Source organism: Elaeis guineensis, chromosome 5 (genome assembly GCF_000442705.2).
Source record: "Elaeis guineensis isolate ETL-2024a chromosome 5, EG11, whole genome shotgun sequence".
NCBI lineage: Eukaryota > Viridiplantae > Streptophyta > Magnoliopsida > Arecales > Arecaceae > Elaeis > Elaeis guineensis.
In genome coordinates this window covers 7907829-7925015 of record NC_025997.2, presented here as the reverse complement: position 1 = coordinate 7925015, position 17187 = coordinate 7907829, and the positions used below count along the sequence as shown (strand labels likewise).

General features: G+C 36.6%; 1 protein-coding gene across 3 annotated transcripts in view; it reads left to right on the top strand.

Annotated features, from left to right (window-relative positions):
- The first annotated feature begins 943 nt into the window (after positions 1–943).
- LOC105044771 (E3 ubiquitin-protein ligase listerin) overlaps positions 944–17187 on the top strand; it is a 28784-nt gene continuing 12540 nt past the window's right edge. The window contains exons 1-9 of one of the 3 annotated variants that reach the window (XM_010922777.4): positions 944–1170; positions 1310–1421; positions 3315–3377; positions 5357–5434; positions 5859–5950; positions 8066–8168; positions 8578–8730; positions 11628–12286; positions 12403–12892. In XM_010922777.4, coding sequence (XP_010921079.1) covers positions 1115–1170; positions 1310–1421; positions 3315–3377; positions 5357–5434; positions 5859–5950; positions 8066–8168; positions 8578–8730; positions 11628–12286; positions 12403–12892 — 1806 coding nt within the window. In that variant the 5' untranslated portion in view covers positions 944–1114. Of the gene's footprint in view, positions 1171–1309; positions 1422–3301; positions 3378–5356; positions 5435–5858; positions 5951–8065; positions 8169–8577; positions 8731–11627; positions 12287–12402; positions 12893–17187 lie in introns of those variants that run through there. The other 2 variants (XM_029264485.2, XM_073257310.1) reach the window with 2 other exon arrangements.

The following is a 17187-nucleotide window of genomic DNA, read 5'->3' as shown; positions in this document are numbered from 1 at the left end:
TATTATCATATTTATATTATTAAAAATAATTTATTATTATCTAATATGCTTAATTTTAAAATAAAATAAAAATAATATATTTATTTTTATTGTTGAAAATAAGAAAAATAAAAAAAGATATTAGGTGATGTTTTGGCTTTTTTTTTTAGCCGTCTATCGCATAATGGATGTTTTAGCTTTTTTTTTTTTTTAACGATCATCGTGTTTAGATTGCTTTGGTACCTATAGGGTTAAAAAAAGTTGGGTAGATCTGGTTGAATTCAATCATCGTAGACGAATTGTTGAGAGATATTGTAATTTTTAGTTGTGCAGTTATCTTAGCGTTGCAATATCTCGGCAACCTTAGTTAATAAGATGTCAGGGCCGAATCACTATATTGCATAATGCTTGTAGAAGCTCAAACAAAGTTTACAAGGATAAAACTGATACGTAGAAAAAACAGAAAGAAAAAACAGAAAGCAAACATCAGAAACACGAGGGAAAATAAAGAGCCTCATCTCACTAAACAGGAAAAACTAGTAGCGTCTGGGATCGAAGATCTGCATAGCATCTTTGAATGTGTAAATTGGAAAGTAACGTGGGACGAAAAAGAGGGATTTGAGGTGGGATCCGAACGGATGCTGGTAATAATTTGCAGCAAGTTTAACAGACACTGGTAACTGGCTTCAGCTATTGTTCATCGATCGTGATTGGCAAACCATTTCGAGTTAAGGTGGCTCGGCATCTGAAATAGATCAACTCCTGATGTGAATTAAGACCACCATCCGTGACAAGCTGCTCCGTCCTGATTTGCACGGTCCGTGGACGAGTGACCGCGCGTGCCATCCTTCTCGTGATGCACCGCGTGCGGTCACCGCCTCTAAATGTCACGCGCGCCCTGGGCTAGCGGCCGGACCAAAATGGGCAGTCAGCTAATTGCATCGCTGCATATTTCACTGGGCCGGGCTTCCTCGCGTCTTGAAGTACCCTTTTTCTGCTCTTTTTCGTCTTTCCTCCGGACCCCATCGTTTCTTCCTCCCGTCCCCCTCTCTCTCGTCAAGAAGAGAAGCCAGCCCGACTATTCTAGGGTTTCGGCCATTGGGCGCAGTTCGCATAGAAGAGCTTGGAGCCGAGAATGGGGAAACAAAAGGGAGAAGGTGGGAGGAGCAAGAACCGGCCTTCTAGCAGCAGGTTTGATTCTCTCTTCCTTGAGTTCTGTGTGTTAGGTTTCTTGATTCGTCGTTTAGGCTTCTTGAATTCTCTCTCGAGGATTATTTTTTTTTGAAATGTTTGTTTCTTTCTTTCTTCTTTTTGTTCTTGAAATTTTCAGCTTAGCTGCTTCGCTGTTGCCTGCCGGCGTTTCAAGCGTTGGATTCGGAGGTTATCTTGGAAGATCTCGGATCGAGTCATCTTCACCGGCTGAGGAATCGACGCCTTTTTGGGTATCGTTGGTCTTGATCTTAAGTTGCACTGAAAATATATGTCTGATTTGATAATGATATAGATAGTAAGCTGTTAGTTTCTCTTGCTCTGTATTTGAGATATAATTGATCAGAGTGGCTAATATTGTTCTAGAATTTCTGAATTCATGGGATTTTAATGGTGGTTTGAACGCTGAGCTGTTGTGTTTGAAAAAGGGTTATGTAAGAATAAGGAAGAAGGGGCAGTAGATATAAAAAGATCCTTTTCCTTTTCTTTCCTTTTTCTTTTTCTTAAAGAAAGTTATGTCAACGTACAAATATAGCACTGATGAATTCTCCTCACAAAACCTGCTGCACCTTTTTCCCAGTGTGGTGAAAGAAGGCCCATGTGTAGTAGGCTTTAGATAATCTAGGCAGCAAAAACCAACACAACATGCTCTGCTAAACTGGTTAGTCATCTGTAACAACATTTATTAGCACAAAGGTACATACTCAAACTTGAAACTCCATGCTTGTGTGCAAAATCATCTGTTCTATGTAATTGATATGGTGAGCATTGAGAGTGACAAAAGAATGGTACTTTATTGAGAAAACCTCCCATGTTACGATCACCGAAAATTTTAATCAGGAATTAATATTGGTATGCAAATGCATACTTCTGGGAAGTTGATTTTTATTAAAAGAATTTCAATTCACACATTCGAAGTCCACAGACCTCATCATTTCTTAGTTCTTTTTCATTGCCTGTCTGTACTAAATGCTCCACGTTGCAAAAATTTGGGTTGCATTAGTGCAAATTGGGTATGAAAAGCAACTAGCAGAGTTTTACTTGGAAAAGGAATAGAAAATCAATCTAGTCAAAGCTTCAAAAGCTCAAATTGGATGATCTAACAAATCAATAATTGTGAAAGACAGTACTTCAGTATCATTTTTTGAACTATATCTTTAAGTACACTTTTGTATTTCCATGTGATTTATATGCTAAATTAATATATTAAGAAGAGAAAGGGCACGCTTTTTAGTGGTCATAAAGGAAAAGGCTGTTACCTAAATGGAAGACATGGTTTTTGATAGGACTGGATGGTATGTATTAGTCTTTACTAGGAACCAGCATAAGTTAGATATTTGCTGTTGGCAACAATTGTTATATGTGGGCCTCATTATGATATCTCTTTTCTTTAATTAGGAAAAAAAAACTGAGGAAAATGGATCTTAGTTTATCATGATCTTGTGTGATACCATTTGGATTAAGGAAAAAAGAGATACAGAATCATTTGGACAAAAATAGAATGGTTACCATGGAAAAGTTTTTAATTATGTATGGAATAGTAGAGGAATGGAGTATAAGCTAGGATCACAACTTGGAAACTAAAAGCGACATGCATTAGCAGAACTAAATTTATCGTATATTATGAGGAGAAATTAGAGGATTTTTTGGGCAAATTTGGGAGTAGCATAATTAATAAAAGAATAAAGCATCATTAGTTTTTTAAAGAGCATAAGTTAAATATATTAAATGATCCTTAATTCTGAATTCAAATTGTAGTTGCAATTGTTTACCGCTACTTCAAAGAAGATTGTCTTTGCCCATGAATTTGTTATCCATATGGTTATATTGTATGTCCTTTTAGTACTACTTGAACGTTCTCGACATCCATATGCACTTCAACACATTTTGTGTGACAGTATCATCTTATTAACGAAGAACTTGTGTTTCTAATTATATGTTGTTGCTGATAAATAATTTGGGATAAGTCATTCAATGTTTCACTTCATTTGACTTAAGTTTTTATTTTGATTCATTTCATCATGTTGTCTAAATTGGAAGTTATTTTTGACTTCTATTCCAACTGTTTTAAAACCATTTCATGTAAGTCATCATTCACCCCTTTAATGTAAAGCTACTGTATGAAGGATGTGGATAGTGAAGTTGCACAACACTTAAAGAGGCTGGGTAGAAAGGATCCTACAACAAAGGTAAAAAAAAAAATGTTATTTCTTGGTACTGATATTTCATATATTCCATACTTACCCTGGTTGCTAATATTTTTTTGATGCTTCACTTTTCCTTGATTGTAATGTTCAGATGTGGATCCCCATTAGTAATCATTTGGTGGCATTTTTCCAATACTATATAGAGTTATAGACATTCTTATTTCAAAACTTACTCAACTAAAATAATGGGTTGACTTGAGTATCATGTTTCGTTTGAGTACTATTCTTTACTAAAACAATGGGTTGACTATCATGTTTCATTTAAGTACTATTCTTTTGGTAGATGATGTGCCGATGTAGCTAATGAAGTTAAACTAACATCAGGAAATGAAAGATGAGGAACGGAGTTAAAAAATTTGTATCAATGGGGAACTGGATAATAGATTGGTTATAAGAAGTGGCGAGGCTTGAAGAATGTAAGGTCATGCAGAATATTCTATGGTATAGTCAAGGATTAAAATATTGTATAGTGAGCCTATGCTAGAAAGGCGCTAGTTTGGTATTCTTATTGTGCTATGCCATGTCAATTCTTGGTGTGCGGTGGCAGGGAAAGACATAAAGGTATGCAAAAAGTTTCATAATTGGTAATTGGCCTGCTAGGGAACTGCATAATTCTAGTCCTTTTAAGTATAAATCAATGTACCTTTTAACAACGAACAAATATGAACATAAAAAATCTACAGAAAATAGGAATTATCATTCAATTGGCTGTAGGCCCAAAATGTGAGAAAATGGATGATTGGTCACCCAAACTGTACAGGTTGAATATAACAGAAGTATGTATAGACACAAGCATTTGTCATTCTTTTCTTTCATATATTCTAATTATGCAAAACTTTAATTTGCATCTTGGGTGTTTTTATTAATTCCATCCCCTTTGTTTCTGGAAGAAATCTTGTTGGAAACTTGCCAATTAGGATTTCTGGATCCCTCTTAAGAATCTGTATGATGCTGTTTTCTACCATAAAATGTATTAGGACTTTTATGTTATATAAATCCTTTGGTATTTGGTCATATGGTGACATTTCTCTGTTGATAAACTTCATTGAAGGTTTAAATTAAAAAGATATTGAAGAATTTGAATTTGTAGAAAAATTTCATTTATCTTCCCCAAAAATCAATACTATGCTTTTTCTGCCACAAGATGTATTTGGACTATTATTTTATTTAAATTCTTTGGTCTTTGGTAAATGGGGATGTTTCTTTGATGTTAAAGTTCATTGAAGCTATGAGTTAAATAGATATTGAACATTTTCAATTTATAGAAAAAGTTCAATTATCTTCCTTAATTTAGGCAACAAGACTATAATTAGTTCTGACATTTTGTTGCTAATTAATTATAACAATAAGGCTTTTCCCAGCTCGGAAGCCCTTTTAATTCTTAAGGCTTCATTGTTAGGTGCCCACACCCAACATCCACACTGTCCACTGCTAGCCATGTTCCTAGCTCATATCTGCAATCAGTTTTAATGAGGAATATGATATCTTGAGGAGGAGCACCTTGTTTCATGAATTAGTCGGGATCCTAGAAATGGGTATGTTGCAAAGAATCTTGTGGTAATTTCTTAAAAGCAGATGGCCCTTAATATTAGAACTAGGGAAAACTTTGAATGTATGAAACCTATATTGAATATATGGAATAATGGCTTGTGGTTGTAGTTGGCCTTTCCACAAAGTTATGTGAATTTGTTTTCATTCTTTTGGGTAACTTCTGACCGTCCAGTGGCCTTTGCAGCATATTCGGATGATTTATTACATAATGCTTCTATACTTAGAAGAAATGATAGAAAAAAGGTTATTGATAAGGCAACACTTCCACTTTCCTTTCCCTCTTAGAGGAACAGTATGCTGTACCATATCGTCAAGCTTGAGTGTATATGCTTAAGTAGACATATTTTGTTATGTTAGTTTTTCTAGTAGCTGTATTTTATTATAACACATGGGTCATTTTCTTGGTACAGCTTAAAGCTTTAACAGCATTATCTATGCTCTTTAAGCAGAAGTCTGCTGAGGAAATAGTACAAATTGTTCCACAATGGGTAACATTTTCTGCCTCTGATGTATTCACTTTCTTCTTGTCAGATGCTTTGAACTATTAATAATTTAATCGAACAATTTATGTGCGTATCTCTTTTTTCTTGTTCCTTTTTTTTTTTGCAAGTGTAACATTGTCACAGCGGCCACCTCCCCCAATTTTTCTTTTTTGTCAAATGAACAGTTTGTGTAAAGTCAGGGATGACATTGCAACTTTTAAAAAGTTGGGGACTCAAATAATTTTTAGCCAAACCTCAGGGACTAATTTAGTAATTAAGCCTTTTTTGAGTTTTCATGCTGATCATTCTTTGCTTAGAGAATAAGCTGTTTGCTACATATTGGATCTTCATGAAAGTAAATTCGCTGCTTGGTTGTCAAATATGTATAACTGTGCTTATGGTGAATGTTTTACATTTTTTCTTCTTTTAGGCATTTGAGTACAAGAGACTCTTGCATGACTACAATAGAGAGGTCCGTCGAGCTACTCATGATACCATGGCTAATCTTGTCACTGCCATCAGGTCTTTCACATTGTCACATCGTGCTTGTTTCATGCTTAAGATCAAACAGCATTAATCATTTGTCTCTGTTTTATGAAAAATGTTTTCTTATTATTGATATGACATGTTAAATTTCATGTGATAAAATTCTGGAAATTTTGGTCTATTTGTTGTTAAGACATGTGGCTTGACAAGCCCCTCTCCCCACTAAAAAAAAAAAGAAGAAGAAAGAAAAGAAAAGCACACACGCACATGCACACACAGACACACAAAAGGGACTTTTATATAGTTCCCTTGGGAATATTCTAAAAAAATTTACAGGCGTTTCGTTGGTGGACATGCATAAAGGTGTGGGTGCAGGAGCAGATTCCATTGTGAGTGCAGGGAAGAAGGTCTCTTTTTTTTAAAAAAAAAAAAAAAAAGGAGAAAAAGGAAGCAGGTGCGGTGATGAGTTTCTGGGGAGTCCGAAGCAGGTATGGCACCGTAAGCAGAAAATTCCTGCTAGCAATGGCCTACCTAGGTTAAGGGGGCATCATTCCCATATTTCTCACCAACCTCAGGTGTCCAATCAACATCTAGCTTATAATCAGTACAAGTTTTATGTGAGCCTGATGTCAGCTGCCCATTTCTTATTTATGTAGGTTTCCTTCCCTTAGTGGACTTGGCCCAGAACAATTCTGAACATTAGGGAAGATAATGAAAAACCACATAAACAAAAGGGAAGATAAAAAAACCACCTGAACAAACCAATCAAAGGGACTCTACTTATCCAAACTGAATATAGCAGCTTAAGCCAAGCCCGTCACAAGCAGTGTCACTGCTTGGTCAGTTGGGGTGGGGGGTGGGTTAGTGTTGTGCAATACCCCTGTTGCAGGAACAGGCTGTTGTCATTTGAAAGTAAAGAAAATGATGGCCTTACTCTATTGACAAAATGCTTGGAAAGAAGAGTGTATCTCTCTCTCTCAATATCAATATATTATCAGCACTGATTTCTTTTATATTCTTAGCTGGAGTCTTGTGAAAAATTTTTTAGTTCTTCATGGCTTTGTACTATTTTTCTATTCAATGAACTTTCATTTTTACAAACAAGGAAAAAGCTGTTTTCCAACAATTTGAGTTAAATGCCATTTGCATGGACTTTGGTCTTCTTCACTTTGCAGTATATTAGTTTCTATTTTCATGCTTGAGAACAGAACAAGAAATTTGCACTAGGCATTCTTTCCGAAGTGTCCTGGTAAGTTACTCAATTGTGGTTTCCATTATGTCCAATTTGACCACTCATATCAGATTTGATATCGAGCAAAAGCTTTTCTTCGTCACTAGTCAGAAGTATATAACATTCACAGGGACTTTCATTGTTGTCCAAAAGTTTACCTATCTATGAAGAATCAAGAAGCTATGCTGGAAAGATGATAGGATATCATATAGATGTTCCAGATTGACCATTATAATGAGCATTAACATTTCCTAAGATTCAGATAGACCCTAATATCAAGGCTTTTGTTACTGTTGCCCCTACCTCGGACGTACTTTCTGTTAACCTGATTGAGAACATCACAGTTAACTTATCAAGTTTATTTTTTTATTACTTAAGCATATATATGCTATGGGACCTCTTCAGTCTTCATGTTGGTGAGGTGACTTGGCGGGCTTCATGTGGAACTGTTAATCAGTTGTTGTGCTCATATAGTCCCTTGGTGCTGTGGCTTGTTGGCTGAAGCTGTAGATGTAACCAAATGAAGACTACGAACCAAATGAAGACTACCTGTCACTTCAACACGGCATGCATGACTTTTGTCAGCTAGTCTACTAAGCAAATGCAGAATTTCAAAATCCTAGCAAAGCTAGTCTTATAATTTATTACTGATATTTGGAACATTTTTTTTCTGTAAAACCTTTGTTAAGTACTTATCAGTAATCCTTCTTTTCATTGCTTTTTTATGTTCCTGGTCTAGCAGTCAGTTTTTTTTCTTTATTAGGCTTCTGTTATGCCTTCTATTATTCCTGGATGATCTCATGATACTGACAAAATTGCTGAGTGCTTGTTAATTGTTATTGTTGTCAATGTTGCCTGTGAAAGAACAATATTTATGCCTACTTCCTCTAATAGTTTTGATTAAAAAAACACTTATTCAGGAGAGGCTTGGCTCCGCATCTCAAGTCTTTGATGGGTCCTTGGTGGTTTTCTCAGTTTGATCCAAATCCCGAGGTTTCCCAAGCTGCTAGGCGATCCTTAGAGGTTTGTAATTCATACTTTCTGAAGGGAGGGTTTATGACACAGCGCCAGTTGGTGTCAAAGGCATTCCATTGAGAAAGATGTTTTCCAGCTGCATACGTTAGCTTGTATTAGGATCATATTTCATTCATGTAAATTTACAGAATACACATTGATGATATTATTCTGTTCACTTCATAAAGTCATCGTAGAGTTATAACAAATTTGTATGTTAGGCCATGTGAATTCTGTCAAGAGGATTAAGTTAGGCGACTAGGGCCATTGCATGATTTCTATATAGATTAACTGAAAAAGGGGACAAATAAAGTAGTCCTTTATCCTGTTTGATTAAAATAAGGTCTTGGCTTGTTACTATGTTTATTTTTCTGGTTTATGATTAGTTGTAAGCTGGTTGTCCAAATCTTGATAACAGGCAGCATTTCCAGCAGCAGAAAGAAGATTGGATGCCTTGATGCTATGTGTAAATGAGATCTTCCTATACCTAGATGAAAATTTGAAGCTTACACCGCAAGCAATGTCTGATAAGGCAACACCGATAGATGAGTTGGAAGATATGCACCATCGTGTATGTGTTGACATTCCTACTGGACATTTTTATTTTTCATTGGCTACTAAATTTAATAATGAGTTTGATATTTTTGCTTTTATTTGATAATTTCAACTCCTTAATTATAGTTTGAATTTTGAAATCCTTTATTCGATCAAAGTTGCTCTTTGTTGGAGAGGGTCCAACTGGAAGATGTCAAACATCATCTACAGTTTAAGCTTCATTTTTTATCCTAATATTAGCTACATGTTACTTTGGTCTCTTGTCGGGAATGGAGCAAGTTACATCTCCTAATATTAGCTAGAAGGTCCTGTAGTATGTTCCCTTATTTTATGTATAAAATTATCCTACATACTAGTACTCATGGTTCGCTGACGCGGCCCAAATCAAACAATTCAGGGCGTGCTGAACTGTATCGGTGGCTAATTGGTGCAATTTGGACGTTCAATTTGGAACGCCAGTGAAAATAGAGGGAGGGGGAAGAGAGAGAGGAAGAGAGAGAGAGGAGTGGAGGGAAGGAGAGGAAAAGGCCAGCGGTGGCCTGTTAAGGTATCCGGAGCTCCACGGTTCTTTACGAGATGCGAGAAGGGAGAGGGGGGAAAGGAGAGAAGAGGAGTGAGGGGAAGATGGCGGGGAGGCCGTCAGAGGGCCGCCAAGTGGCCGTTGGAGGGCCCAAATCCACCACACGGTTACCGTGGGTTGGAAAGAAGGGCGTTCCCCTATTGCATCATGTTTTTTAAAAAATATGATAAAAAAATATGATAAATAGTGAAGCCAGCAATGAACCTCCTTGCCGCCTTTCCCTTACTCGTTTTCTCTCCCTTCCCCTCTATCTCTATTTCTCTTTGCTCTCATTTTCTCTGCCGTTGGATGGCCTTAACAGCCTCCCCGCCGCCTTCTCTGTACTCCTCTTCTCTCCCTTCCCCCCCTCTCTTTATCTCTCTCTGCTCTCATTTTCTCTTGCGGAGAACTGCGGAGCCTGGGAGACCTCAGCGGCCCTCCGGTGGCCACCGCCGGCATTTCCGCCAGTCTTCCTTTCCTTCCCTCCCACCCCCTCCCTCCCCATTCTCTCTCTCTTTTTTCCTCCCTAGTTCGTCCTTAATTTTCAAGTCAGTTCGGGCTCAGTACGGAGGTGCACCAACTTATACCACCAACTGGGTGACATGGGGTCTGGTTCTGAGTCAGTAATCCTTATTGGTAACATTCCATGTGCATCCTGCAAATTGTTATCGAGGAGCTTTTTTTGTGGATGCCTGTATGGTGTACACACATTTATCCATAATTGTCTGATCACAAGCTTGTGTTGGTGTTGGTTTTAGCATGGAGCATATGATGTACAAGTCTATGTTGTGCTCGTTCATAGGTGAGGAATGGTGTGCAGTTGCATGCTTGCTGGTGCCTGTCTGCCTACATGAAACTATATTTCTCTGCCTGTGTCTATATTCATATATGACATATATGTATAAGTGTAGGTGTCTGGTATATCTATGCTGCATGTACGTGTGGTGGGTCACTGTATTTAAACATATGTTCACATGCATGTGATGTTCATAGTGTACTTATTATGCATGTATGATTGTGTGTTTATGAGGGAGAATGGCATGCATGCAGGGCGTATGAAGGAGAATCTTCATGGCTTCCACTTTGTATGTCTTTTATGCGCAAGGCTTGCATGCATCCTCATAATTTTCTGTCTGTATGCATGTACATGTATATAGAAACGTTCTAGAGAGATTGGTGGTTAGTACTAGGTGGCTAATGATGCTTTTGACTCATAATTTAGACTCTTTTTTTTTTTTTTTTTTTTTGTGTGTGTGTGTGTGTGTGTCCAATTGTATGCCTCTATATGTCTGTCTCTGTCTGCATATAAATATGTAAGGATCAATATTGTTGTGGTAGCATGAAAATTTTCATTTAGCATCCCTAGTTTATCATTCTCATCATATCTTCTATTTTAGTTGTTCATTCAAACAAATATGGCTAATTTGGGAGGTTTTTGGAATTAAGATTCTTTGTGTTACTGTAAGTTTAGTTCCATGGCTTGAATTGTTTGAGCAATTAAAGGCTGAAAATAAATCTACGCTCATCATTCAAGAGTCCAGCTAGAGGATAGTGCCATTGTGTTATGGCATCATGTTTGCCAATATTTTTTGTGGCACTCATGATCTTATGTTCTCTGTTTTTATTGTCCATTGAAAATAGAGATAGCTGATTTTAGGATCTGATATTTAAGTCCTTCTGTCATTGTTGCCTGGACACTCGCATCTAGTTCCAGAAAGTCCATGTTGGATAATATTGGATACTTGGTACTTACAAAGTTCTTTAGTAGCCACTTTTAATATTGGAAGAGAGTTGAACTCTTCCAAAATGAATTTGATTTTCTAATTTGATGGTAGGAGTGAGTAGTTGTTCTTTTTCAAGATTTGTTAAGGGTGTAGGTATTGAAACAAATTTGCAAAGTATTATTTTTCAAATATCCTTAAGTTAATTGGAAAGTTTGAATGAGAAACATGTATATTGAAAGATCTTGATAAACAATATCTTTTTAATATTTAACTGGATGATGTTTACTGGTATAAATACATGATTTAGTTAAATTTATATGTTATCTTATGTATCCACATATCTCTCTTTTTCCCTCTTGCCAAGTCGGACACGTGGTTACGTGTCCAAAGCCAGTTCTTAGGTCCATGTCTGTGCAACATTCTGTTGTATCCTTTATAGGAGACAATCTTTTCCTTTTGCATATTTTATCTAGTTGTAATTTGACTTCATTATTCATTTTTTATTATGTTATTTACCTCAGTAATTACAATCTGATATCTCTTTGCTTCAGGTGCACTGGTAAAATTTTGAGTTTCCTGTTGATGAAATATTCTTCATCTCTTTCATACTTTTTTTTGGTTTTTTCACAGGTAATTTCATCATCACTGTTAGCAGTGGCAACTCTTGTTGATATTTTGCTGGGAGTAAAATTAGAGAGCCATGATGATGAAAATGTTAACCCCGAACAAAAACTTGTTTCCAAAGCTAGGAGGGCCACAATTTTTTCAGCTGAAAATATGTTTTCTGTGCATAAATATTTTCTTGAATTCCTCAAGTCCAAAAATCCTGCTATTCGTTCATCTTCATATTCGGTTCTGACAAGTTTCATAAAACACATACCTCATGCTTTTAATGAAGGAAATATGAAGATGCTTTCTCCTGCCATACTTGGCGCTTTCCAAGAAAAGGATGCATCGTGCCATTCATCCATGTGGGATATGATATTGCTTTTCTCTAGAAAATTTTCTGGCGGCTGGTCCCACTGTAATGTCCAAAAAGTTGTCCTAAATAGACTTTGGCACTTTTTACGAAATGGGTGCTATGGGTCACAAAAGATTTCCTACCCAGCCATGATCTTATTCTTGGAATCTATTCCTCCTGAAGCAGTGGTTTGGGAGCAATTTATCTTCGACTTCTTCCATAACCTGTGGGCTGGAAGAAACCAGTTGCACTCGTCAGCTGCGGATACTTTGGCTTTATTCAATGCAGTCAAAGAATGTTTTCTTTGGGAGTTATATGATGCTTCAAGGTGCAATTCTATCTGAATTTTATGGGTTGGTTATGCAATCTCATCAACCTGTTGTCTTGGTGACCCTTTTGACAGAAGCAACTTTCTGACGCATTGCTTTCAAACTGTTTATGCAGATATTCTGCAGCAGGAGACCGATTGAATCATCTTCCAGTCAAACTTGTAAATGAGATTCTTGTAGGATTACTATGGCATGATTATCTTTCATTGGTCAGCTTAAAAACTCGAGATGAAAAACTCGAGAAATGTGATGGCCTAGCTGAAGATGGCAGTCGATTATCCCATGAAAGATCACAGCATATGCTCAATGCTTGTTATCCTACAACGTATGTCCAAGAACTGGGGAAATGCATTATAGGAATTCTGTCTGACATGTCATTGAAAGAAAGTGATTTGCTCAATCTTTTCTGTACATCATTTCAAAAGGATTGTTTGGAGGTAATTCAGGAAGGGGACCGCTTACTGAAATTTCACGAGAACTTGGATCGGATTGTGAATTTTTTTAGGCTACTGGATCAACATGCATTGCAGAAGGGTCAAACATGGCCCTTGCATTGTTTAGCCAGACCATTGGTAACTAAGTCTTTCCCCGTGATGAAATCTATGGTAAGCTCCAAAATCAAACATGCATCAACAGAGTGATTTCTTGTCTTTTGCCTTTAGATTTGGTAATGTTTTATTCTGGGCTTATACTTTGCTTTGTATGGACTTTGTTAAACATTGAAGCTTATCTTGGTTAATTGATCACGTTGTGTGCTATAACACATGGCTTGCTTTAACCAGTATCTAGGAAACATCGATACTTTTGTTTCGTGAAGAAATTGCCATAGTTAACTCACCAACCAATTGAACTATAAATGACAAACTTTATTTTGAAAATGGACTGCAATCTCTGAAAATATTGAAAGATCTTCAGCTTCTGACAGATGGATTTTTCTTTCACTGCCCTTTTCCATATTGGTAGAAACGAATTATTGATGTTCTTAAAAAAAAAGAAGAGGATATGTTAAAGATCGCATATATGTAGGGCTTACTTTTTTTTTTTTTTTGACTTTTTAATTATGTTAAAACATAAAACAGTTATTTTTTTTGGACAGTATAAGAGATGCTTTGGATTGTCCATATTCTTCTGCTTCCTTCTTTGTGATTTTATTACCAGCATTTTCTACATATTAAGTGATTACTTATTGTTTTCCTTATTGTCATCATCTTTATCCTCATCATAATGCTATGTTTGTAATTAATTGTATTTTGCTATATGTTACTTCTCAGTTACCATGTAAAAGGGCCAATTATATGATTGTATGAACGATAAGACATTACCATCATGCTTGAATTATTAAAAATTAAGCGGCAATATTGCTTATCTTAAAGACATTGTTTATCCACATAAACCACTTGAAATCTACAAGCACAGTTCTTGTTATGGTGTGACTCAGGTTGATAGTAAAAAATTATGATATTACTTCATAAACATTCTGGTTTGTTGGCCAAGGATCTAGACTATCGTATTAGTGTAATTTGTCATGCAAAACATAGTATGGTATTATAGACTGGTTATTTTTTTTATTTTCCTTCCCTAAGCAAACTAAATTAATTTAAGTACTAATTGTGAATAGATGTTTTCATTATTGTTAATTAATCTCATTCTATAATGGAATTAACCAGATCAAATGTTCCCCCAAGAAATGTCCCTGCACCAGAATCCATAGAATTAAGAACAACCTGGTAATATGTCAATCCTGATGGTGATGTAGCCACCAAAGATTTAAATATCACACCATATAAACCAACAGAGGATTTGGTCCAGATCTAATGAAACCTGGCTTGCAGCTGTGGTGAGAGGAAGGAGACAGATAGATAATAGAAGAAGAGAAGAATGGGAAGACAGACGAAAGGCCTTTTAATGGACTGAAATAACCTGCTTTTCCCTCCTTGACCTGGACTCTTTTAAAAGGAATCAAAATAGTCCTAAACAACCAGCTAAATCTAGACTCCTAAATTAAGTAACAAACCAACTGATAACGGCCAAATAGATAGATAGATGGATAGATAGATAGACAGATAGAGAAACAGATGGACGGACGGACACAGAGAGAGAGAGAGAGAGATGAAAGGTCTTTTAATGGACTGAAATAACCTGCTTTTCCCTCCTTGGCCAGGACTATTTTAAAAGGAAACAAAATAGTCCTAAACAACCAGCTAAATCTAGACTCCTAAATTAAGCAACAAACCAATTGATAATGGCCAATTAAATCTTAATAAGATACTGACAATTCATACCACAATTTGATTGACAAAAGAACTTCAAGGCCCCTAGACAAATGACCCAGAAACAGAAATATGAAATGAAAATGTTGAAAATAGAAAATGAATCTCTAAAAAACTGAACATAAATCCTATGAATCTCTAAAAAACTGAACATAAATTCTATCACTGAAGTCCTGAAATGCCCAATTGCATCACTGTGGTGGGGCTTTCTTTAGTTTGTGAAACCTTGCTTTTGTCCTCTTGCTATTGTAAGGTGATTTTAATGACTACGTGTAAGAAGCCTCTTTGGATTACACATTTAGCATTTCCTCTGCCACCTGTCCAAAGATCATCAATTGCCTCATAGATTTTTTCCTTTCCTCCTGAAAATGCACAGCAGGTCCATGTTGTTGATGATGGCTTTTGGTTCACTTTAACCCAACCTTCATTAGTCTCCTTCTGTATACGTGGTCATCACGGGCATCAAAACCACCAGAAGGAAGGATGTGCTTTATCTCCTCTACAAGGTTGTCAGCCTAGGTGGCTAGGTGAGCACCTAGAGTTGAAATCACCAGAATTTACTAAAACCAATCTAAGAGTATGTATAATCAAAATGTCACAAATTTAATAATCCTAGCTTTTGGATTTAAGCCCTTTATCTCGTAGACTTCTCTAAACCCTCTTCTTGCCACCCATGATGGAGAGGAGGGCTCAGTGTTAAGAGAGGGCAGCTCGATGGATGTTCGTTTTCAAAGGAGGGAAGGTCCAAGATGGATGGTTATGATCTTAAAGTAGTCTTAAAGCTTTGATATATGCACTTTAGGATGAATTAATATACTCTAAATTACTAAATAATAAATATTCTTAATAAGATGCATGTTGAAGATGGCAGAAATTTAAAGTGCTAATAAAATTAGAAATAGGCATCTGCATGGTAACAAAGCAGCTGAGGGAAGGCTAAATGCCTGTCTTACCTAGTGGCTTGGAAGGTATTAGGCACTTAGGCAGGATAAATCAGACACCTAGATGACTTTCTGTGGCCATATTGCTCCTTTAAATCATTGATAAAAAGACTAACCTTAATGGATGTTAAGGAATCCTAAATCAAGATGAGAATCCTAAATCAAGATGAAGTTTTTGAAAATAATCCGGCCTTGTTGTTCAGGACTTCAAACTTGTTGAATATATATGTGTAACCCAGAACATTTAGGGACATCCAAACACATTATTGCCTCACAATCTTTGCCCAAATAATGATTGCCTTTCTAAGGAGCCTGCTACAGAACTTCATATGATCAGTTATAGGATGTTGAGGTGCTAGCATAAATGCAATTAACCAAGCAAATATCTGTTGACAATAAAAAACCATTTAATACCACCATAGAAATGAGAAACAACTTCTATTTCGATCCTCACTTCATAGGGATTTACCTTTTCTCGATCAATCCTCTCTTGTTCTATTGCTCTTCCAATCTCAAACACTAGGTTATGAAAAGCATCTAGATGAACTCCATATGGTTATCCTTTATAAACCTTTCAAGTCACTAAAAGTCTTGCATATGCCTTTTTGTGGCCAAACTGTTACTGACAACTTTATCTAGGCATTGATCACGCGGTTCACCGTCACGGTATCGAACCCTATACCGGTAAAATTCTGCTGTAATATCGGTATGCGGTTTAGTATGGTACGATAGTGTCAATACATTTTGAGACAGTGTAATGGTATGAGACCAGTACGGTATGATATGCTCTTTACCGGATGGTATGAGGCGGTACGGCATTCCATGGTTGATCATGACTTCCATTTGCTTCAATCCCAGCTTCCTCAAATTTCTATTGTGGCCATGGCTATTGTAGATGGTAGTGTAACCATGGCAGATTCAATTTCTCTCCTTCAAGACATTGATATAGAAATCTTAATGATGATAAGTTGATCCCCAATCAAAATCAAACTTGCAAAAGTTATTCAGGCCTATCATCCAAGGCTAAATGTTTCTTATGTATTTATGTAAGTCACAAGCAATCTGAGTTGTTTGAGAGCACAAAACCTGCGTTATTAGCTCAAGCTTTTGCATCTAATTGTCATTTGTCCCTTTTAAGGAGCTATCTGCAAAGGGGATATCTCTAGGCTCTAAAATCTATGGATATCTCTAGGCTCTAAGATCTATTTCACTAATGGGGTACGTGATACAATATCTCTCCACTTACTAAGAATGGTCATGCATCATCAATGATAGAACAGAGGAAGGACTCTTAACATGCTTTTTGAGTGAAATAGTGGTTAGCCACCACAAATTTCATTAACAATGAAATGGAAGTAAGCTGTAATGACTTTCTTTCAGTCTGTCAATCCTCACTTGTGTCTTGCTACTCCAAGATAGTGTCAATCACTAGCCTGTAAGAAGTCTCTTCGATGTAGAGTTCTGCAGAATTTCCATCATGAACCTTCCAAGAATTAACTGATGATCCCCCTCTACTTTGTAATTGCTCATAGTGGGTGGCTTAGACAATGCTTGGGTAGATAAGATCGTATTTTGTCTGTATTCCCTGGCATTGGTGTCCTTAGATTCCTGGTTCCTGACCTCACTAGCACAAATGCATAGGGTCTTTTTTATAGAAACAAATCTAAGTAGGTTTCTAGACCAGTTTCA